This window comes from Rhipicephalus sanguineus, chromosome 3 (genome assembly GCF_013339695.2).
Source record: "Rhipicephalus sanguineus isolate Rsan-2018 chromosome 3, BIME_Rsan_1.4, whole genome shotgun sequence".
Classification (NCBI taxonomy): Eukaryota; Metazoa; Arthropoda; class Arachnida; order Ixodida; family Ixodidae; genus Rhipicephalus; species Rhipicephalus sanguineus.
This window is the reverse complement of record NC_051178.1, coordinates 26,870,015-26,893,969: the sequence shown is the minus strand read 5'-3', so window position 1 is coordinate 26,893,969 and position 23,955 is coordinate 26,870,015. Positions and strand designations below refer to the sequence as shown.

Here is a 23,955-nt window from a genome sequence, read left to right as displayed (position 1 = left end):
TGTCCTTCCCCTGGCCAGTTGCCTCTTCCAACGCATCTGGCCAGCGGAGCGGCCGCGGCCGTACCAGACAAGCTGGTTGCAGCAGGGTGTAAGGCAGTCACATGCTTGCGCAGCAAAACATAGTTCTAGATGTAATCACTTCAAAGTGGATAACGTTGAGACACTTGCGTTTGTTTGGTAGGTACTACACCACAGCGATAAGTGATACGTTTAATCTACTTCGAATTTATCGCGTAGGCCTTTAATCGTATTAGCAACCGCGAGTAGCCGGGGTTACAAGCCAACATGACGCGACCACCCGCTTCGATCTGAACTCGCGCTTGCTACTCGCCCACTGTCTTCCCAGCAATAAATAAATAGTGAAATCGGCTATCGCTTTGTGTCAGCTCACGCTGAAAAAAAGCATCAGGTATGCTTTGTCTTTATTTTTGCGATCAGCTGTGTCTATTAAGCCATGCTTGCTAAGCCTTGTCTCCGAGAATATGAGAATGAATCTGGAGAACACTGCAAAATACCGACGAATACATTGCTTTCGAAGCTTCAGGACACACATATAAAGCAAATAAATGCGTGGATTTCGAACGTACGGGCCAGACAACGCATGACGAGGACGTGATTAATTCGAGGCTATAAGGCACCGACAACTGCCCAGAACATGAAAAGAGTTGACTCCACTGATGTAAAGATTGTCCGTCGCACTGACTGAAACGAACCCTGTTTTTTTCGTGAGAGATGGATTTATATTTTTATTTCTTAAATGAAAGTCGCGAATAATGACCTGTGGCGCCTCTGGCGGCAAAAACATGAACGATCCGATGAAGACGGCCACGTGACCGTTGATTACTGTACGCGATCGACAATTTTTTTGTTAGTACTGAAATATTGTCCGTTTCTTTATATTAAAAGGTACTAATCCACAAAAATGTACACACATGCCTGCGTTAGTAGTATACAATAAAGTGGCGCTGCCTTCGCGTGACGTTATGATCCCATGCTCGTCAGCGCGTCTTGAGCAACTTTTCAGCGTGCTCATGCAACCGTGCACGCAGTTTCCAGGTCGCTAAGATTTTGGAGCGACATAGTTTTGCTACCTATACTTTCAGAAATGACGCGCGCTGCTACTAGGTGCGGCCGTGCATATGCACAGTTACGTTTTCGATTACTTTGCTTGTCTCCTGTATAGAGAGAGTAACGACGCCGGGACAAGCCATCCATGACACAGGCGCAGACAACCTTCGGCGCAGGCGCACAGAACGCTGTACAAATACCGGGAAGGTGTATAAAGCCACACATCTCATTGTAACAGCTTGCTATTTTCAAAAATGGTTGGAAAGCTCAAAATAAAGGTGCTTAAGCATAGTTACAGTACCTCCTGCGAAAGCAGAACAACGACAGCTTTCACAAGGGTTAGCGGCATCGCTATCAATTATCAGCGTTGCTGGAGCAAGCCTCCATGCGTGTTTGGAGCCTTTCAGATCGAAAAATACTGGTTATAAAATAACTACGTGCTTTTCGGATAAACCACTGCAGCTACAAACGCTACGAAGGGTGAGCTTCCTGTCGCGCCGTAAAAAACTGGGTCGAGGAAAATCAGTTGTTGGTCCTTTAAGGAAACTGCATCCACAGGTACCGCCACGTTGACTTGTCCGGTGCTGCCTTCTGCACAGTTTTACTCGCGTGCGCGCAGACGTACGCCATGGGGACGCCGACCAGAGGAAGCGACGTGGATGGAGACATATTGAACAGCGCTGCGAAAGGCCACAGGAGGGTCACAGCCATGATAGGGGGACGGCCACGTTGCGGTGGCGTCATCTAGTTTTGATTGAACAAACCGGCTGCTGAAAATCGTCTATATCCAAGCGTAGCGCGAATAAGCCTACGACAGCTACGTATGATGTGTATATCATCGCACCGTAACGCGAACTTTGGGGCGATAAAGCTGTCGCCACTGGTCTTGCGTGAGGGCCAACGGTACGTCGGGCCGTCAGCTACCCTTTACACTCGCTGTGCCTCGTGAGCATGCGATATGCGCACTACTCAATTCACACGAAGACGTCGAAGTATTGGCTCGAAGCGATAAAACCGGCAGAGACTGCTACTTTTTGACTGGTTGGCATGAAATTGATTCCGACAATAACCTTTCTGACTGTTCGACTTGATCTCTTTGAGTCGCCGCTCATTTTTCGTGCTTCGATTTCACGTGCATGATTCCTATTTGGGGCCCCATAGACGTGTCTTGAAAGTGGATAATTCGCATAAATCTTTGTCTCTGTCACACACGTCAACACGTTTTCTCTGTGAGGTGTAGAGACGGTACTCTTCCTTGGCGTTATGTTTATGCATGCTGCGGCAATTTCACATGCATGCTGAGAATTACTGCCAACCATACATGTCTTCCCCTTCTTGATTGGGCGCTAAGACGCGAGTGCTCCTGCAAGTTACTTCCTTGGCTCGAACCTGCGCCATCAAAAAAAAAAAAAGCAGATTGAAAAATGTATTGATATGGGCTTGGTGGTGCATACAGCAGTTTTTCAAAGCAGCACTAGGACGAGACACAGAATATAAGCGTCAAGATTGGTCGCTGAATAAGATCAGTGAACTGTCTTGTCGCCTCCATTCAGTGTCCCGTTCTTTGCACACAGATTGAAATGTTCTCCATAGATTATTGCTCCAGCTGCACTCATACCTCAAGGTCATCTTGTCGCAGTGGCGTCGATATTGGAATTTTTTCTTACAGTCGAACCTTACATTGTGGGAACCACTGCCGCCGTCAAACGATAACGGCAATCGCGCCATGTGCTGCGCAGCACTCTGCGCGCGGCCCACATCGCGCCTACAAAAGCGGCACCCTATGTGCTGTCCGGGCAGCCGTCGACGGACAGCTGTGCGCGCGTGAGGCGTGTGCCCCGCCGGGGCGAAGGTTAGAAGCCAGTGCGCGTACCCACGAGTATTTGTATCACGTAGCTTTATTGCAGTGTTAATAACAACGAAGCTGTTTAGCAAATCGTTCCCTGTCCGGCGAACCAAAAAGCTATCATCATCATAGCATGTGCCACAGAAATTGGGTAAACGAAGACTGGCCCGTAGATCGATGAAATGTGCGAACGCTTGGTTTCAGCCCGAGGTTCTGTCTCTGCAGTTTGAACATCCGTGTCGTGTCTGTGACCGCCTGTGGTTTAACCCGAACATCTGAGAATCAACGTAGAAACAACCTAGCATCACATAGATAAAGCCTGGCGCTGTTGTGCCTCAGCACAAAGGCCACAATGTCGTCGACTTTCCAATAAAGAAGGATACTGGAAAACGGAGTCTTCGCCCAGCCGGGAGTCAACACCTGCGTGCTATTCATGGCAGCACATCCCAGTTCGCAGAACATTGAGGGGAGCCAACACCTGCGTGCTGCTCCTAGCAGCGCGTCCCAATTCGGAGAACACGGGGAGCAGCCCACGTCTACGTGCTGCTCCTACCGGCGCGTCCCAATTCGGAGAACACGGGGAGCAGCCCACGTCTACGTGCTGCTCGTACCGGCGCGTCCCAATTCGGAGAACACGAGAAGCAGCCATCACGTGCAACCGGCGGAGGGCCAAGAGGACAATGGACGGCTACCCGATTTAAGGCCGTCCCCGTCCGTGGTTAGGGGGTCGAACGGAGTCGAACCGAGTCGAACCAGCCGACGTGGTCGGGCAGGCAGTCATGTTGACTGTGAGCGAAAACATGTAAATAGTCCGTACATAAAATATTTCCTTCTTCGTCTTGTCATTCCTGACTGTTCCGAGCACGATGCACACCCGTGTTCGCACCGGCCACGCAACCCGAGTCCCAACAGCGGTTCTAGAGGTGGGATACAACGCGTATGCCCAGCAACGAGCCTGAGGGACGACATCGGACCATAACAGTGGCTGTAGCGATGGGCCACGCAACCTCATTCCTAATAGTGGTGGCAGCGGTGGGATGCCACGACCCCGTATTCTACGCTGTGCACCCGAAGGGCCCTACCTCATTCCTAACAGCACTGACATAGAAGCAACCTAGAAACAACCTCCATCACCTAGCTGAGGCCTAGAAGCAACCTATAGATGCAACTAGATTAGTGTTCAGAATATCCAGTTTCGATGTTTGAAGCCTTGCGCGGATTAGTGCAAGCTTCGCGAATTTTTTCGCAGTATTTAATCAACGTTTCATTTTGGAGTTCAACCGGCGGAGCATCATTCTTTGGCAGCACGACGGCTGGAAGCTTACACCGCCAAATGTCCTTCGTGACGAATTGCGTAAATACCGCTGATGGGAATACAATCCACTGCCGTAATTACGCCTTTCGGTGACGGAGGAAGCGTTAACCCAGCCGCAGATATTTGCAGAGGGCATTTTAACGCCTTAATGTAGTGCCTGGGTTTCGCCCGTCGTGCTCGTCAAAAAGGACGGAACGTGGCGTTTTTGTGTGCAATATCGACATACCCGTATAAACATAATCACTAGAGAGTTTCCACTTTCTTGCCTACCACGCTTCGAGATTGGTGTCTTCAGCCAACTCATGTCCAGCCGAAGGCCTTTTTCCTAGTTGTTCTCGACCTTGTTTTCCCTTTTCCCTTATCCGGCTCCGGAAATGAGTCGTCCATGCAGCGACTGCACCACGAGATACGCAATCAGGCTCGAATCAGGCTGAGAAGTTGAGCTTCGTATGTAGCCGTCTTTCTGTTCTACGACAGGGTACGGGGGCCCGGTACAATGCGACAATTAGTCGCTCACAGAGACCGTAGTTTGTTCTCAGCAGTTGTTCTAAATACTCGGCTGTCCTATTCGACCAAACACACAATGGCTACATCATACTACCCACAGACCAGCGGCCATGTGAATCGCCTTAATCGAGCCACCATCGATAAGTTGTCGAAGTACATGGTAGCCGACCAGTACAACGGAAACTAATCATATTTGACACTGGCACATAAGTAATCGCGACATGACTGGCGTGAAAGACGCCGCCATGAATTAATGCTTCGGAAACATTGTGTTGCAGATTATATTTGTTCGGGTTAGGTTTTTCGAGGCACACGAAGCATTCAGTGTAATGGGAGAAGTGCGCGATTGTCGTGTGGGGTGTGAGAAAACCGACATTAACAGACCTAGTGTTCAGGCAGAACCACTGTGGCAACACTTGCACGAAGATGGCGATGGGCTGTGGCACAATCATACAAGGCCACCAGTGAGAGAAATCGTTGGTCCGAATGACGTAACTGGAGCGCGAGGGGTGCGTGCATGCTGTTTCACGCAGTTGCAATGGCGGGGTTTGGTTGAGCTGGAGCAGCATCGAGGCTGATCGCCAGCGTCTCGGTTGAACGTGTCTGGCAGTGGTCAGGAGTCGGAGTGGCCGGCTCCACTTAGCCTAAAAGCTTTGACGTCGAATCCTTGGAACCAGCAGAAAGCTACCTCAACCACCAGCAACACCATCGGACGTAGGTAGGAGTGTTGTGCTGCCAGACGGGAGCTTCAGACGACGAGGGCCTCAGCCCTTGACGTCTGTTTAAGGGAACACAAGAGATAAAGCCGCTACCAGGAACACAGCCGGGTTTAGTAGCGAGATTTTTGGTTAGTTGTCCTCGAGTTGGGGCAGGGGACTCCGCGTGACATTGGCGTTACAGTCTTCGTCACCTGCCAAGTACGTCGCAGCTCAACTGCCACCCTGTTCTTTGCCGAACTGCTGCGACGACTGCGTTTGCCTGCTGACATATCTTCCGTGTGTATCATCAGACTTCCATGTGTATCCTCGTTAGATCAGGCACGTGTGCAGGATCAGATTCTCGTACTGACCGGTGAGATTGTCTCACTCACGCTGAAACTATACTTGCGTGTGCTTCATCTTGACGTTCTCATATGTTGTAAAGTGTCGTGTTCCTGTTAGTCTCCTCTGATGCGTGTCTTACGTTTAAGGTTTTTCGTCATGAAGTGAAAAAAACAAACACGAGACATCCGCGCCAGTTTCTTGAGAATGGTGCTCTCGTCAACGCAATGTACTCTTCTCTGAATTGTTATTGCCAAGAACGCCATCCCATGCGGATGACTTATGTAATCGTAGAAGTAAACATTAAGTGTTTGTGAGATCTAGATAATAAATACGGCCCCGCCAACATCGCCTTCTTGCAGGCCGGATGTAACAAAACTCATATGCGAGTTATATTACTACGCAGGTTCATGCGGCTTCCCGTATGACGAACGGGAGCATCGTGTAAGCATGTCCACTAGAGTGACTGTAATAAAATGCATCTACGAGCTAGCAAGGTAACGGCATTGGGAGGGAGAGTAGGGACCATTTTATCTTACTGAAAGCAGCGCATCATGCGGTGAAACGGCAACATTTTCTCTATTGAGGCCATTATGTTTTTTTTTATGAGCTCTGAACCTGCCAACCCCAGTATTATAGCCTTGACATCACCTGAAGGTAAGCTTTACTTTAACGTCACCGCTACCAAGCACTCTTTTTTGCTGCCTGCCAACCTCTTCCAACACCATTTCTGCGCTCGATCGCATTCTTTACAGCAGTTTACTGCGTAGGTGCTTACGGGTGCCATGCAGAGTTCTTTCTATTATATAAAAAAAAGCTTTGTCGCTTTGTAACTACATGTCGTCAATATTTTATTTCAGATCCCCTAGAAAGTGCGAGAGCCACAAGAACAGTCACGAATATGTTTTTCGCCTGCAAGAAGGAGTGGCTTGACTTGAACATACGCCCTTCCATTATAAAGGTAGTGACAAAATGTAAGGTAGCGTATTTTTACAATAATTTAACCGGCATTATTATGACAGCAGTTTTTCCAAAATGTGATTATTGCTTCGCAGCTTTTCAAGCATTTATTATGCATTCAGTATAAGGTTCAAAGCTAAGATGACGCGTAGTCACAGAAAAATACCGCTTCTATTCTATGCAGGAATCGCGTGTATGAATACGCCAGAAGTGACTTCCTCTGCAGGGTGTTATCAAAACGTGTAAGGCGAAAAATACAACAGCTCGCTTTAAATCTGTAGATATTAGATTCAGGTGCTTTGGCATACGCAACTCCTTTCAAGCTATCCAAACAAGCTGAGTTATAATCGTTCTAGAGGGCCAGAATGATTCCCGAGAACAACACTCTGATAAGAAACCTCTGAATATAATACAAGTACTAAGCACACAAATCATTTTGAAGAGCCCATTCGTGCGGTTACGACCGTTCTAAGCTACGTCGTCGCACCGGTAAAGGGACACTAAAGAGAAGCAATGAATCGGTTTAGATCGATAAATTCTGGTCTTAGAACTCTAACGTCGTTAATTTCGCCATCACAGGTATATTAATAGAGGAGAAAATCAAGTTCAAAGTTCCGTTTTTAAATTACCCGGCGAAATCTCCCCGTGTGACGTCACGGATTTCAAAGTGTATTTATCGTATTTTGGTGCCATTGGCTCAGCAAAACTACCCCAAACTTGGTATGTTAAGTCTGTGGACATTGTACTACGTAGTCCCAGTAGGCGCCGTCAAAGCATGTGACGTCACAGCGAATGGTGCGGAAACTTCTATGTGGCATCGGCAGCCACATTCTGTTATTGCGCGTTTTCTCGCAGCAAGCGTGGTGTTCTTGGTGTCGGGAAAGAGTACTTTACTAATATGACCCAAATCGTTTTGCTTTTTAGTGTTCCTTTAAAGGTGGCTGACGTTTCCACGTGGCAACGTATTCTGACATTCAACCAACATCCTCTTCAAACTGTTGTGATGTGTAGAGAAGCGTGTGATTATTTCCATCCACTTAACTATAGTTTTACCTCTCAGATATTCGCTCGAGTCGGGCTGAACAAGGCCGCCATTCTGGTGTTCGCTTCACTCGAGTTTTTTTAGGATTCTACATTTCGAAGCTAAGGTGGAGTTAGTTGGATTTTTGTAGTAAAAATTGTTCCAAAATTGCGAACTTTAAAGCTAACCGAAAGTACTTCGCAGGTTGATTCAGGAAGGACAAACTGATTCGATGGTGCAGGGAAATGGAGCACAAAATAAACTCGCACACATGTATGTTGAAGGGGCAAGCTAGTAAGCACTATTGTAAAATCGAAACGAAAAAATTTAACGTCATAAACCAAGGACCGTAAAAAACACGCTTTCATTAGAAATTCGGCAAACAGAAGAAGAATATCCTTAGCTTTCTTATGATCAAGAAACCGAAATAACATCGCACAAGGGTGCCACAAAAGTCATGCTTTCTAGAGCTTCGGTAAATTCATCTGCTGAAAACTACTGAAGTTGATTCCTTCTTAGTTTGATGAACCTTCGTAGCTTAGCTTTCTCATGGAAAACCATAAAATCAGCGATGTCTCACTCACTCACAGTACAGTTCCGCTAGGTTAGTTCTCAGGACGCTGCGCAGGCAAGCAGCGCGCTCCTTTGCCAAAGCAGCTGCTGCAGTGAGCGAAGCGACGTTCGTGCTCTCTGTAACTTTAACGCTAACTTGCGGTGAGAGCACAAGACGTACAAACCACCGCCAACACGAGATAAGCGCGCGCGCACGAGCAACCACACCCTGTACAGGCGCGCGCTCATCGCAACGCGTGGGGGAACGACCTATAAAGCGCGCTCATCGAGCCCTTTGAGCCTTTCGCGTCATCTCGCCAATGAAATGAAAACACGCTGGTGTACCACCCATCTCTGAGTACCGCCACCGGCAAATGGTGTATATAAATAGTTCACCGTTAGTCATCATCAGCCTGTCTACGCCCACTGCAGGGCAAAGGCCTCTTCCATGTTCCGCCAATCAACCCGGTCCTGTGCTTTCTGCTGCCACGTTATACCTACCAACTTCTTAATCTTTTTAATTAAGGGTAACTGACTGGATTCGAGGAGATGGCAAACGCGTGAGGGGGAGACAGAAAATTAGGTGGGTATATGAGATTAAGAAGTTTTGTAGGTAGAACGTGGCAGCAGAAAGCACACCGTTAGTATGTCACCGTTATTTTGTTGTGCATTTTTCGGCACAAGGCCGAAGGAGTGAATGCTATAGCAACAAATTGTAATATCACGCAAAAAATGGCCTGCAGCTCGAAATTCGCAACGGGGCGCTCGAGCAGAAAGGACGCACGGAAAGAACATACACAGGATGAGTGCGAACTAACAAATGTCACAGCTACACAGTTAAAGCGCGCTGTTCAAACACGAAGATGGGCGCACGAAACGAACGCACAAGTATACACAGAATGAGCGCGAACTGTCCCAGTTGTAACTGAGCAGCGTGCTCCTTTCCCAATCGGCTGCTGCAGTGAGCGAAGTGACCTTCGTGTTCTCTGTAGCTTCAACGTAAACTTGCGCTGAGATCACAAGACGCAAAAACCACCCCCCATCACGAGATAAGATTGCATGCATGAGCGACCACGCCCTGAGGAGGAGCGCGCGCATCGCAACGAGCAGTGCAATGACCTATAAAGCGTGCCCTTCGAGCCCTTCGCGCCATTTTGCCAGTGATACTAACGGAAACTTGTGTAGCTCGCCGTTAGTATGCTGAAAAGTGGCCAAGTCGATTCGCGCTGTGAAGCGAGGGGTGGTTCGACTCGCGGCGACGCAACTTCTTCTTCTAGTTTTTTCTTTGTCTTCTGTTAGTGTATGTTTTACAATGTCATAAACGCCACGGAAATCAGTTGCGGAAATATGCGCCACTGATTGTACAGGGGTCAGGGCCTCAGTCAGGCGCATGCGCGCGCCTTTAGCCCTCACCCCTTTTGGTTTTCTATAAGAATAATATAAAATGTGTGAATAAAAAAACGTCAGTAGAGCCGTGGTGTACCCAAGCATAAAGCACTTCCATGTCAAAGAAGGTGGCTTTTAAGGGCTCGTTTTTCATTGTTAGACACAATATTAATGAGAACTAACAGACAATAATGCCAAGGAAAGTATAGGAGATGTTATGTGTAATAATTAGAATATAAGTGTGAATAAAGTAAAGTGGACGAAAAGATAAATTGCCACCGGCAGGGACCGAACCTGCGAACCTGCGAGTTTTCTGCGCCAAGAAAACTGTCGGGCCTGTGCCCACAGATTTCAAGAGGATCCGTGCGTGTCCCCTGTTGTAAGAGGCATGTGAGGCTCTACGTCACCTGTGCGACGGGAGTGGTCTACGAAATTCCGCTCTCCTGTGGAAGGGTTTACATCGGCCAGACCGGCCGATGCGTATACGATCGAGTGAGGGAGCATGTTCTTTCGATAAGGAATAATCTTTTGGTACATTTGCCTATGCACTGCAGCGCGTGTGGGTGCGAGGCAAGATTTGCCAATGTCACCATCCTAGGCAAAAGCAAGGAGGTGATTGAGCGAGAGATGCTAGAAGCATATCTCATCCGAAAGAAAAAAGACATCTGAATTAGCGATACGTCGGTGGTACTGCATTCAGCTGAATTTCATTTTTTGACAGGTTTCTGAACTAGCACGTGCATTGAGTGTGGCAGATTGTTGGATGTGACGCATGGTGATATTGCGCATGTGTGGCATGGTGTATATATTGCGGTGGATTTTCAAGAACAAAGTTAGTTGCGAGTTGACGCTCTTTCCTTTCGCCTTTTCTTCTCGGTGGTTTGTGCCGTCGAATTTTCTTGTAACATGCACCGACTAGCCCAGCAACAAGTTTTACTAATGAGTATAATAATCAACGTGGCACTCTTGCATCGATACCAGCGGAAACGATGTGCTGTGCAAGGATGCAATGAAACCCACGCACGTCTGGCGACCCATGTCTCCTTGATAAGACACCGATGTCATAATGCTGGCGTGAGTTGTCGTAATTTGTTATTGCTAGAACTGCAGCACACAAGCAATGTGCACTTTAATACACTTGCGTATGTTAAAGCAAATGAGCAACGGTGCAAATACAATAAACACTCTGCTGCTTGCTTTAATCCCGCTGCGGAAGATGCCATGAACGCAGAATAAAAGTTTTAAGAATAAGTTCTTTAGTAAAACCAATGTTAATCAAACGGCAGTATATTTAAACACCACTCTATAGTCATAAGTCGACATTAGTCTAGCTGGCGTTCGCTTGTGCACTCGCCAAGGACGGCTCGTCTTAGCGCTAATGCATAGCGATCAGGAGCCTCGAAAAACTGCTTCATATCAAATTTCGCGCTAGGGCCAACAAAATGACGTCACTTCTTTACTAGATATTGCGTCACATCCGCTTCATTTTTTGTTCGCCGGTAGTGTTCTCTCCTCACACTGATGGTGCTACGCCGCATGAGCAGCTCATGAGCCGCCATTTACTGAACGTATGGGCTTCTATGAAAGCTTCGCTACCAGTGTGCCGAAAATACCACGGTATATTGAAATACCTTGGTATTTCTGACACACAACTTGCTCACGTTTCCTTCAAGTTTCCTATCAACTCTCCTATCAAGGAACCTGTCACGCAGATAGCGTGCACGCCGTTCCTGACCGGGAAGTGCCGACACAGCGGTGATAACGTAAGGAAAGCAAGCGAGGTAGATTATGAATATATTTGTGTGGCAGAAATACCAAGGTGTACGTAAACTGGTAGCGTAACTTCCGTAGAAGCCCACGTGTGAAGCCGGTGACTAGTTATTGCAAACAGTCGCCGTCAATGTGAGGAGGGGACAAACAGAATTGAAAAAAAAGAAAAAGATGACGTCACAACCTGAAGCGGAAATGACGTCACGTTTTAACGCGATGGGCGCGAAATTATGAAATTTTTTAACAGGGCACCGCTTCTTACTTTTTTTTTTATAGCTGCACGTTCTTTTTCTTATCACTATGACGGCTCCATAATGGAAGCCTGCAAAATAACGGGAAGACGAAAAAGACAGATTTGATAAATAAGGTGTATTTTATTGGCGATATATTGCAGTTGAACAGGATATTACCCCGAAATATATAACACAGAAATCAGAAGTAGCATAACGATTCAACGTGCACACAAACCTTGCACACATGTTGCTCTTGCATCCGTAGACAGCGCAGCGTTTCTTCGCGTAGCGTGGCGGACTCATCGTCCCGAAGGGCGAAAGCACGCCGGCCGTGCGCTGGCAAAACACAGTCACTGAAACGGTTCCCGATGGCTGCGATGGGCTATATTACCTTCTGCCAAGTACCACGACTAGAAAACAACGCTTATGCGAGGAAATCACCTACGGACGACAGGCACAAACCTACTGCGCAAAAACGAGCGACGCCATTTGCATCTGAAAATGCGCAAAACCGTTTGCCCATGTGACCAGACTGCCTGCATTTGCCCGCTGTTTCTGAAAATAAACGAAAAAAATTGGCCACTCAACCACATACTCAAGACTAAAGTTTGATTAAAGTAATCTACTAATTTATTTCGTCACAAATAAAATTAAAACTAATGAAAATAAACGTTTAATTAATTTTTTGTTTTCATTATTTGTCCCCCCCCCCTCACCTAGTAGCGCTTTAATCGTCACGCGGGTGTTGATGTTTGTCGCAATAGGTTTCCGCCCACTTTTCGTTCCGACTTTCGCGACCTATTTAGATTGACCTTGGAAGTACTCCCGAAATACTCGTTCTTCTCTTAGAGTTCAACTATGATATTTCGAAGTTAGCCCGAAAGCAAAGTCAAAGGCTGTAATCGCTGCTCGACGAAAGACGTAATGATGTAATCTTAAATAGGTTCGATAATGCAGGTTAACATGAGGAAACGAGAAGGTATACCCGGAGTGGACACCATTTCTAGAAATGCACCATGTATCGGGGATCTGCCCTGGCCATGATTCGGGGGCCGTAGGCAAGCTTCATTGAGCAATTGTGAAAAATAGCGGTCTGGATGTTTCGCAAAACCATGTGGTAATATTGCTACGTACCAGCGGCATCGCGGCCAAGGAGACGAAGAGAAGGACGAAACAGAGAGACTGGCGCGTGCTGTTCGCGTCGGTTGTGCTGCTCGCCTAAGCTGAAACCAATACAGGGATACGTATCCCTCTGAGTTGGTGTCTTTTAGGGGTGAAGCTCCTTAAGGCGGCACACGTTCCTCCCTCGTAGTTGTCGTAGTCGTAGTGCGTAACCAGTCGTAACGCTAGTACCAGATCTTGACCTTCAAGGTGGTGCCGGTGGGAGATTTTTCCTGTGCGTTGTTGAACAATAAAAAATTCGCAGCGTGCGCGTTAACTAAAAGCCGAATTCTTCTGTCTCTCATTCCCCATTAGCAGCCATTGGCATGTTCCAGCAGGAAACGTTAGTAGAAGTAGAAGTGTAAGTGTTAGCTAAAAGCCGACTTCTTCTGTCTCTCATTCCCATTAGCAGCAATTGTTTACCTCCAAGGTAGAGCCTGGTGAGATTTCTCCTGTGCGTGATTAAACAATAAAAATTTTGTTCAAAACGCCGTTGATTGATGAAATAAACCAACGAAAGACGTCAGATGTTCTCTAAAAGCAAAACGAAAGAACGCCAGATGTTTCTAAAGCAAAACGAAAAGACGCCAGCTGCTTAACGAAAGACGCCAGATGTTTTCTAAAGCAATGGTTTTCTAAACAATGAAAATTCACAGCGTACATGTAAAATTAAAGTGAGCTGCAAGTCGTCATAACTCTCATCGAACCTTTAATATAAACGCGCCCGATCTCACGTCGGTGATGATGTACTGGGCAGAATTCACGGAAGATTCACGGTTTACAGATGAACCTCCGCAGCTTCGCCCACTCATCATCATTCACTCCGTGGATATGCTGTGATTTTTTTCCGTAACATATGTGGTGGAGGTGCGGGGCGATCCCCTACCTCGCCACGGAACTCCGCAGCGGACGTTGTCTTGAGGATTTCCCCATGGCCTCCCAAGACTCGGCTACATCCCCGCCTCCCGCATTGCCTCCTGCCCTACCTGCCAACCCACCGGCCGCACCCACTTTCGTCACGCTTCCCGCCGTGAAAGAGCCTGGCGTCTTCTCGGGCCTCGAAGGTTCTGACGTCGACCAATGGCTGCGCCTGTACGAAGGCGTCAACGCCACTTACAGGTGGGACCCCACCCTTATGCTCGCGAATGTCGTATTTTACCTGGACGGAACCCCTCGTCTCTGGTTTGACACCCATGAGCATGAGATTACCAGAGGGGACAGCTTTAAAGAACAGATCCGGGAACTTTTTGGCAACTCTCTTGGACGTCGCCTCGCCGCAAAGACTGAATTATCGACTCGCACGCAAAGCTCCACTGAGTCCTACCTCAGTAATATTCAACATGTCCTGGCCCTCTGCCGCAAAGCCGACGAAACCATGTCTGAGCAAGAACAAGCCGACGACGCGTTCAACTTGCTGTTGTGCACTAACGTGTCCTCTGTCGATGTGGTACTTCAACAATGTCGTCGCTTGGAACAGGCTAAAAGTAGGCGTGTCACCCAACTGTTCCCGCGCCTTCCGAATACCGCAGTGACGTCTTCTTGCCTCGCTACATACCGGCAACCGGACGCCTGCAATAACTTGGCCCGACTCGTTAGGGGTGAACTTGAAGCAGCCGCCCCTGTTACCGTGGCACCACCATCCTCTGACACACCTCCTTCCGTCCCTTGACCTCTTCTTCAAGCAGTCATCCGACAGAAAAAGGCCAGCATGGGTATCTGCTCTATTTGGACGCCTCCTCGTACCGACTTCCCGCCGCACTTCACGCCCCCACGTCGACCCCCGTCTGGCTCGCCACCAGCGTTCCGTAATCCGTCCGAATGGAGAACACCTGATGACAAGCCCATACGCTTCTACTGTCACCGAATTGTCATTGCCGAAGTCGCTGGGGTCCTCCTGCACAAAATTTCCCGCCTTCCTTCAATAATCGTCCCGCTCCTCGTTCTGTAACCAGCCCAGACCACGCTGCCCCTCCTGCCCACTTCGCCCCTCCAGCCCACTTCTCCCCTCCGGCCCACTACGCACCTCCGGCCCACTTTGACCCTCAGGCCTACTCTTCCCATCAGGACCACTTTGCCCCTCACGATCCCCACTACTCCCGCTCTCCCTCACCCCACCGTCGCCAGTCCCGTTCGCCTCAGCCCCGACGACCACCTTCCCCCGCTCCTCCACGACGTTCGCCGACGGAAAACTAAATACTGCAGCCCCTGGAGGTGGCGCTGCATCAATCGGACCAAACGAAAATCCTCTATTGACCATACCGACGAAACGGAACCTTATTGACGTACAAGTCGACGGAGTGCCTGTGACAGCTCTAGTCGACACTGGCGCTCAAGTTTCCGTTATGAACACTGATTTTAGACGCAAGCTCAAGAAAGTTCTCACACCTGCGACGACTCCATTTGTCCGTGTTGCCGACGGCGGAACAGCATCTGTCGTGGGAATGTGCTCCGCTCATGCAAGCATTGCTGATCGCCACACAGTTGTCCTCTTCGCCGTCCTTGAACAATGTCCCCATGACGTCATCTTAGGCCACGACTTCTTGTCTGCGCATTCTGCCCTCATTGACTGCTCGGCCAGTACGCTCCGTCTCCACTTGCCCATGATCGACCCTCCTGTGCCCCGGCCGAGTCGCCTCTGCACTGCCGGATGCGCTCGCCTCTCACCCCAAACACTGACCTATGTCGAATTTGTCTCAACACCACCAGTTCCCGACGGCGACTATGTACTGAGCCCTATCACCGATGTCCTGATAAGTCGTGGTATTACGCTACCACACACTGTTCTTTCTGTCACAGGGAACTCCACGTGCCTTCCCGTTGTCAATTTTAGTTTGACACCGCAAGTGCTCCCGAAAGGCATCTCTTTGGCATTACTTTCGACCATAGAAGACAGCGCGGTGGCTGCTCTCACGGTGACCGCTCCGTCTGATCCCCATGCCCAGCAACAATCTAATCCTTGTACCGACAGCTCCATACGGTCGATGATTGCTTGCACCTTCACGCCGCAGCAGACTGACGAGCTCCACCAGCTTCTGCTGTCCTACGTCGACGTTTTCGATCTCAGCGGCCGTCCATTGGGAAAAGCTACTGGTGTAACCCACCGCATCAACACAGCTAACCAGCCTCCTATTCATAGGCGCCCATATCGCGTGTCGGCGACTGAGCGTCAAATTATCCAAGCTGAAGTCGACAAAATGCTCGCCAAGAACATCACTGAGCCGTCCTGCAGTCCTTGGGCATCCCCTGTCGTGCTAGTGCGCAAAAAGGACGGCACATGGCGTTTCTGTGTCGATTATCGCCACCTAAACAGAATTACAAGAAAAGACGTCTACCCTCTGCCACGAATAGATGATGCCCTTGACTGCCTCTATGGTGCCCGCTATTTTCCTTCCATCGACCTCCGTTCCGGGTACTGGCAGATTGAGGTGGACGATATGGATCGTGAAAAGACGGCATTTATCACCCCCGATGGCCTATATCAATAAGGTCATGCCCTTTGGCCTTTGTAACGCCCCAGCCACCTTTGAACGAATGATGGACTCTTTGCTCCGAAAATTTAAATGGTCCACCTGTTTGTGCTACTTGGACGATGTCGTTGTTTTTTCCCCAACATTTGAAACTCATATAGAACGCCTCTCAGCCGTCTTAGCCATCTTCCGTCGTGCTGGCCTGCAGCTGAACTCATCAAAATGCCATTTTGGCCCCGACCAAATTAGAGTACTTGGCCATTTAGTGGACGCTAACGGAGTACAGCCAGACCCGGCGAAAATCAGCGCAGTCAAGAACTTCCCCGTTCCACGATCTGTGAAGGATGTCCGCAGCCTTCTCGGACTACGCTCGTATTTTCGACGCTTCGTGAAAAATTTTGCGGATATAGCGAGACCTCTTACGCAGCTCCTCAAGCAAGAAGTCCCGTTTACATGGGGCTCAGAGGAGGCTTCTGCGTTCTCCAATCTCATCGCGCTCCTCACTACTCCGCCAATTTTGGCCCACTTTGACCCTGCTGCCCCTACTGAGATCCGCACGGATGCAAGTGGTCATGGCATCGGCGCCGTGCTTGCTCAAAGCCAACGTGGCCACGACTGCGTTATTGCATACGGCAGCTGCCTCTTATCCGCACCCGAACGCAATTATTCAATCACAGAGCGTGAGTGTTTGGCTCTCGTTTGGGCGGTCGCCAAGTTCAGGCCATACCTATACGGGCGCCCGTTATCGGTCATTACCGACCACCACGCGCTCTGCTGGCTGAACTCTTTTAAAGACCCCTCAGGGCGGCTTGGTCGCTGGGCTTTGCACCTCCAAGAGTTCTCCTACTCGGTCGTGTACAAATCAGGCCGCATGCACCACGATGCTGACTGCCTCTCCCGGTACCCTGTCAACGATCCTGATAACGCTGACGCCAACACGATCTGCTCCATATTCTCAGCGTCCAACTTGGTTCACATTGGGGAAGAACAGAAACGGGATCCCGTGCTCCTTGACCTCATCACCCGCACGGAATCTTCCCCTAACGACGCCTCTGTTCGCCACTTTGTGCTTCAAGAGGGCGTTCTCTACCATCGAAATTTCCGACCTGACGGACCTGACCTTCAAATTGTCGTGCCTAAGCATTTACAACGCAGTGTCCTCGCTGAACTTCACGATGCGCCGACAGCTGGACACCTCGGCGTCTCTCGCACATACGAGCGCGTATGCAGCCGTTTCTTTTGGCCAGGCCTTGCTCGCTCAGTACGCCGCTATGTCGCCACGTGCGAGTTATGTCAACGCCGCAAAACACCGTCGCTGCTACCCGCTGGCCATCTTCAACCACTGGACATACCCACGGAACCCTTTTACCGTGTTGGATTAGACCTTCTTGGACCTTTTCCCGTCTCAACCATAGGAAACAAATGGATCGCAGTGGCTACAGATTACGCCACACGCTATGCGATCACGCGGGCTCTACCGACAAGTTGTGCAACCGACGTTGCTGACTTTCTGCTACTGGACGTTATCTTGGTTCACGGTGCCCCAAGACAACTGATCACAGACCGTGGCCGTCAATTCCTGTCTCAAGTTATCGCCGACATCTTACGTTCCTGTTCTACGCAGCACAAACTCACCACTGCATACCACCCTCAATCCAATGGGCTAACGGAACGCTTTAATCGCACGCTTACGGACATGCTCGCTATGTATGTGTCGCCGGACCACCGAGCCGGGGATGTTGCCCTACCCTACGCAAATTTTGCGTGCAATTCATCGCGTCACGACACGGCAGGCTTTTCCCCTTTTTATCTCCTGTACGGAAGAGAGCCGACTTTACCGCTGGACACAATCATTCCTACCTCCACCTCGTCCACCAGCGAGTATGCCCGAGACGCAATCGCGCGAGCCGACGAAGCCCGACAGCTGACGGCTTCGCAAACCAAACGACGACGCCGGTACGATGCTTCTCATCGAGACGCACATTTCGTTCCCGGTGCCCTTGTGCTACTCTGGTCCCTTCATCGTCGGGTTGGCCTATCCGAAAAACTTTTGTCTCCTTACACGGGACCTTACCGTTACCGTGTACTGCGTCAAGTAAGACCTGTTACCTATGAGATTGGCGCCATCTGTCCATCGCCATCTGTTCGGTGCAGCGATATTGTTCACGTTTCACGGCTCAAGCCCTACAACACCGCTTCCGAAAACGACCATTAAAGCTCCGGGACGGTGCTTCGGCCGCCGGGGGTAATGCTACGTACCAGCGTCATCGGGGCCAAGGAGACGAAGAGAAGGACGAAACAGGCAGACTGGCGCGTGCTGTTCGCGTCGGTTGTGCTGCTCGCCTAAGCTGAAACCAATACAGGGATACGTATCCCTCTGAGTTGGTGTGTTTTTCCGTAACAATATAAACCGGACAATCTAGGTCATCAAGGAAAGTGATGCGACCGTTGAGAACGTCCTGGTGGGCAAACCAGTTGAAAAAAAATAGAGAAGCTTACGCTAAGCCGTGCAGGGCTTCAGGCAGTGAATCTGGAAGAAATCTGAATACTCATCTGGTTGGTTCTAGGTTATTTCAAGGCCTTAGCTAGGCTGTGCAGGTTATTTCTAGTGTGGCGAAGCAATTGGTACTGTTTTACGGTTGCTCTCTCCAGCGGCTCCTAGTGGGTCGTCCTCTTCTAAACGCCGCTCGCGCTCGGAGCCCGTGCTTTTGCCTTGACTGTCGCCATAGTGCATTGTCGCCGAGTGCCGTCCAATAAACAGCTTAACACTAGGTTGATTCTCAGCGCACAGAGGTTCGAGTTAACCCACAGACAGTCACAGACGCGACTCGGGTGTCCCAGCCTCAGAGAAAGAACCTCGCCCTGAAGCCCAGCGTTCGCACCTCTCATGGATCAAAGGGCTGTTTATTATAGTTGTAGTTAGGCAGAACTTGGTTGTAGCTAGGATATCGGTATAGTGGGCCTGCAGCTTGTCGATTTCACTCTTTGGCTTGCCTTCACTCCACCTACCCATTTGATGACGATATTTGTCTTCTTCATTTTTAGTGCACCACAGGTGTGTAGTGGTATTTAACCGGGTTCTGAGGCACATACCCGTTTGTGATTATGATAGCTTTCGCACACGTCACACGGCACATACCTGTAGGCCGCAGGCATTACGCATAACAACAACAGCTTCGCTGTTAAAAAATTACACCATCTCCCGCTAAAGGGGACGATGAGGCGATGAGGCGATGAGAAGCCGGAGAACTTGCACGATCGAGTTCCGTTGGCGTTCGTTGGGCATGCTACCGACCTCGCGTCGTGGAACGCGAAGAGAGACGCTACGCGCGTCGTATCTTCCATCTAGCCTGGCCGTTAATTCTCACAGGGCGAGCGGGGAACGCGGTAGACAGGCGGGCGAGAGGGGGGCAGTGTGGGAGAGGAGAGAGAAGCGGAGGGGACGCGCATGCGCTCGAGCTCATCGCGGCGTTGCGCAGGAGAGAATTTCGGCATGTCTAGCCCGCGTTTCAGAGGAAGAGTGGAAAGGGGCAGTGGAGAGGGGGAAGGTAGAGGGAAAGTGAAGAGGGAAAGTAAAGAGGGGAGCGGAGAGGGGAGGGGAGAAGGTGAGTGGAGGGGAGGTGTGGAGAGGGTATGCGCATGCGCAGTATGGGTGGTCACGCCGCACACCACCACCACCGGATTGAGCACCGCCTTAAGATACTTCGCATCTAAAAACCTAGAAGCCTAACCTAGCGCAAAAAGCAAGAAGTAAGAAGGCAGAAACAAGGGCTGCGCTACTGTGCATTGTCCTCGTCTTATTTTATTCATTAGTGAAGTGACCACATTTTGCGGTATTTGTCAACAATTTAAGCTTTACATATTATTCAACGAACGTGTAATCTACGCCAAGGGAAAAGATGTCCCACTGGCGATGTTAAATAATCAGTAATATTTGCAAAGCTTTTGCAATACAACTTGTTTGTGCTTCTTCAAATAAATTCGTTAAGCTGCACTCTCCTTAAGAGCTAAAATTCTTGATTCGTAATTATTTGCGCATCATTGTAGGAGTTCGACGTATTCTGCATCGCCTTGCGAATGTGCTACAGCTTTGCAGCAGACAAGGATGCGGTAAGCTGTCTTCAATTTTACAACCACTTCATTTCATCCTATTATTTGAGTTTGAATAGACAGATCTTTAATAAAGCCTTTCTACTAATGTGCTTGCACTCCCGCAGCCCTACGTTCCTCGAATAGGCCAACACAGTGTGCGCACAGAAATCGGAACCCTAAGCAGCTGCGCTTCATTGCTGTGTTGCAGTTGTAACGTATTCGTCCATAACTTTTCTCATTTTTCCAACAGATCCTACATCAAATATTCTTGCAGTAGAAGTTTATTTCTGGCATAAACAAAGCACAGTTGGGTAAAAAGACTGGCCTGGAGGCAGAAATAGCACTGTGTTACTTCGCATTGCTTAAATACTGGCTGCACATAAGCTGTAGGTTTTTTCGGCAGCAGCCGTGCTAGTACATGCCACTCTGGTTCGGCTAGTTTCTTTTGTGTTTACTATGCGAGACATAAGTTCGCCTCACTAACAATAAAGCTTGTCTGCCGCTCCCTCATCTTGTGTGTATTCTTGTGACGAAGAGGCTTCGCGACTATACTGAACCTCACAATCAGCAAATACCGCTGACGGTTTGCTCACATATCCACGTGCCTTTTCAACCCAGAAAGCTTTCCGGGTATTGGGTCCTTATTACGATATAAAACCATAGATATTTTCTTGAAGCGGGAGCCACGTTTGCTTTCTCTTTTGTTGACTTATTGCAGTGCTTAGCCACGTGGGAACCAATACTAGACGAACACTTGTTGGAATGTTCTTTTAAACGAATGCTAATGCAGCGGCTGCATTATCCGATATAGACACGCCCACAGCTGAAACACAATCCATAGACTACAGCGCAAGCGCACAGAACATGCCTGGACCCATAGTCAACACGGCAAACGAAAGGACGATTTCGAGGTAACCTGTCCACTCCGCCACGGTGGTCTAGTAGTTATGGCGCTCGACTGCTGACTCGATGGTTGCAGCTGCATTTTTGATGGAGGCGAAAAGGCTTGATACCCGTGTACTTACGTTGAGGTGCACGTTAAAGAACCCCAGGTGGTCGAAATTTGCGGAGCCCTCCACTACGGCGTCTCTCATAATGATATTGTAATTTTGGGACGGTAAGCCCCATCAATTACTATATTTGTTCTTTCTCTGTATTGTTTCTTGGGAGACTTTATCTCGGTCTATTTCGATTTCTTTCTTTCTCCATATGCATATTTGTTTCGCTTTCCCGCTTTTCATGATGAGGCCATACGCGATTATGATAGTTTATGCGAAGGCGTAACGGTATAATGAAAAGTATAACAGCTACGCTGTAATAAGAACGTTGCAGTTGTTTTCCCACACGCGTTGCTATTTTCGCTACTTTTGCTGCCCTCGGCTCAAGCTGGCTTTTTTGGCTAGTTTTTCCAGTATATTGGTATTTTTTGTCTTTTCGACCTGGAAACCCTGCTGTCGTCACCAATGAAATTCCGCTACCATGTGGGAAATCGTATGTGGCGCAAATTGCACGCTGTGTTAACGACAGTGTATGAGTTTTCAATTGGAAATAAAATGAATGCACGTGCCCCCTGTCAAGTTTCAATTCGCGATCCGAAATTCCCAAAGATTAATGTTTTGGGCAGAAGATATGATACCACTACCAATGAGCTGATGCAAGACTTTCATATATCTGTAAGAGAATGTGCTTGCGTTAGTCGTACTTCAATATTGTTTTTGGTTGGATTGTGAGATGTCTTTATTGGGGGACCTGTTTTCATGTTTTCATGGTTCCATGAAAACATGATATGGAATACACACATTCTACATCTGATGGCAGACATAGCAGAAACCATAGGTTGCATTCGTAGAATTCATTCGTTAACACCACTGTGGCTAAAAAGAAGGCTTTACTACTCATTGGTGTATTCAAAACTTACATACTGTATTTTAGTCTGGGGAACAACTACGGACTCCAATTACAAGAGGTTATTAGTTTTACAGAAAAGGGTACTACGTCTATTTGAAACTGATGTAGGAGACATACGCGACTTACGCACACGAGAATTGTTCTATAAACATAGCATATTGAAACCCAATCAGATCTATTTATTTAAGCTATTAGAGCATATACACAGAACAAATGCCTTTAAAGAAAACACTCCTACCGAGAGAGACAGATATAAATTCAGGAAAGTTGAACGTCGACTACCTAAAGTCAGGACAAATTACGGAAAACAGACAATGCATTATCAAATCGCGCATTTCCTGAATAAATACGAAGGCATAGTCAGCTGGAATGATTCAGCAAAAAAAAAAAACGAAGCATATATTCAGGACATATCTCTTAACTTCTGAAGTCGGTACTTAATGGTATCTATACTGTCTCCAAGTTAGAAATTCATAGGTATTACTTCTTGTGTTCAGGGGCGTAGCCAGAAATTTTTTTCGGGGGGGGGGGTTCAACCATACTTTATGTATGTTCGTGCGTGCGTTTGTATGTGTGCGTGTATATATACGCAAGCAAAAGTGAAAAATTTCGGGGGGGGGTGGGGTTTGAACCCCCCCGACCCCTCCTTGGCTACGCCCCTGCTTGTGTTCCATAACACTTTAAACCTATAACTCTTGTTAGCTCAGTATGTTTCATGAAGTGACCATAAAATGGGCCGCTCTAAAAAGTTCTCCTGCAATGTTGAGTACATCATATATCTCTTTTGATAATAAATATGAACAGCGGCGAAGGAATATGAGCAGAACATAGACAATTGTCTTGAAGCAACATTTGTCATGTGACAAATTGTCTCTTTTGTGTGTGCGCAAGTGTTTTTTGTTTCTGCTTTTTGTGTTTTTTCCCACTGTGATCAACGCTTTGCATCATTGTAATTACTACCGGTGTATCATTTCATTACTATTTCATTTTGTATACAATTATTTTCTAGAAATGTATAGGTTTACTCTTTTGCTATCTGTGCTGCACCTGTTGCGAACCCCGGGGGGCAGAGGCCACCGCCAGGCGACTAAAGCCTTTAGCCTCTGTCTCCTCAGGAAATACCTGAAATAAAGCTGAATTGAATTGAATTGAATAATAATAAATCGTAACAACGAGGTCACCTTTTTTCGCTCATGAGGGTTTATGCACGTATATTGACGGTGGCCGGCTTCGATCAGTTTCTTTGGGAGCGGTCACACGGGCGTCTGACCGGAGCGGTCAGACGTCCGGCTAGCGCGTCTTTGTATGAACCTGGTCAGGTAATGATTTCGCGGTGAAAAGGGGAGCCTGTAGTACCCGCTTAGGCGATGAAAAGTTCATGAATACTGGGCGTCATTGGAGCCACCATTTCAACAAGTGCCCTTGTCTTCTTCAAGGAATTCGAGACCTCATGCCCTAATGTTGCCTCCAGTGACACCTCATCTTCAAGAATTTTTCATCTCTTCAAGGTTCCATGTTCCCCTGCAGCAGTACCTGCTAATGGCGCTGTTTTGTGAGCTGTTTTTCTTTAAAAAATGACTAATGACTCTAGTTGCCGATGTCCGTGTCGCGCGCGCTCACTTATCGTGC

General features: G+C 48.4%; 1 protein-coding gene across 1 annotated transcript in view; it reads left to right on the top strand.

The window, feature by feature from the left end:
- LOC119385333 (uncharacterized) overlaps positions 1–23,955 on the top strand; it is a 44,712-nt gene that overhangs the window by 2,860 nt on the left and 17,897 nt on the right. The window contains exons 2-3 of the mRNA XM_037652794.1: positions 6,637–6,737; positions 20,374–20,436. Of these exons, the coding sequence (XP_037508722.1) occupies positions 6,637–6,737; positions 20,374–20,436 (164 nt within the window). The remainder of the gene's footprint in view (positions 1–6,636; positions 6,738–20,373; positions 20,437–23,955) is intronic.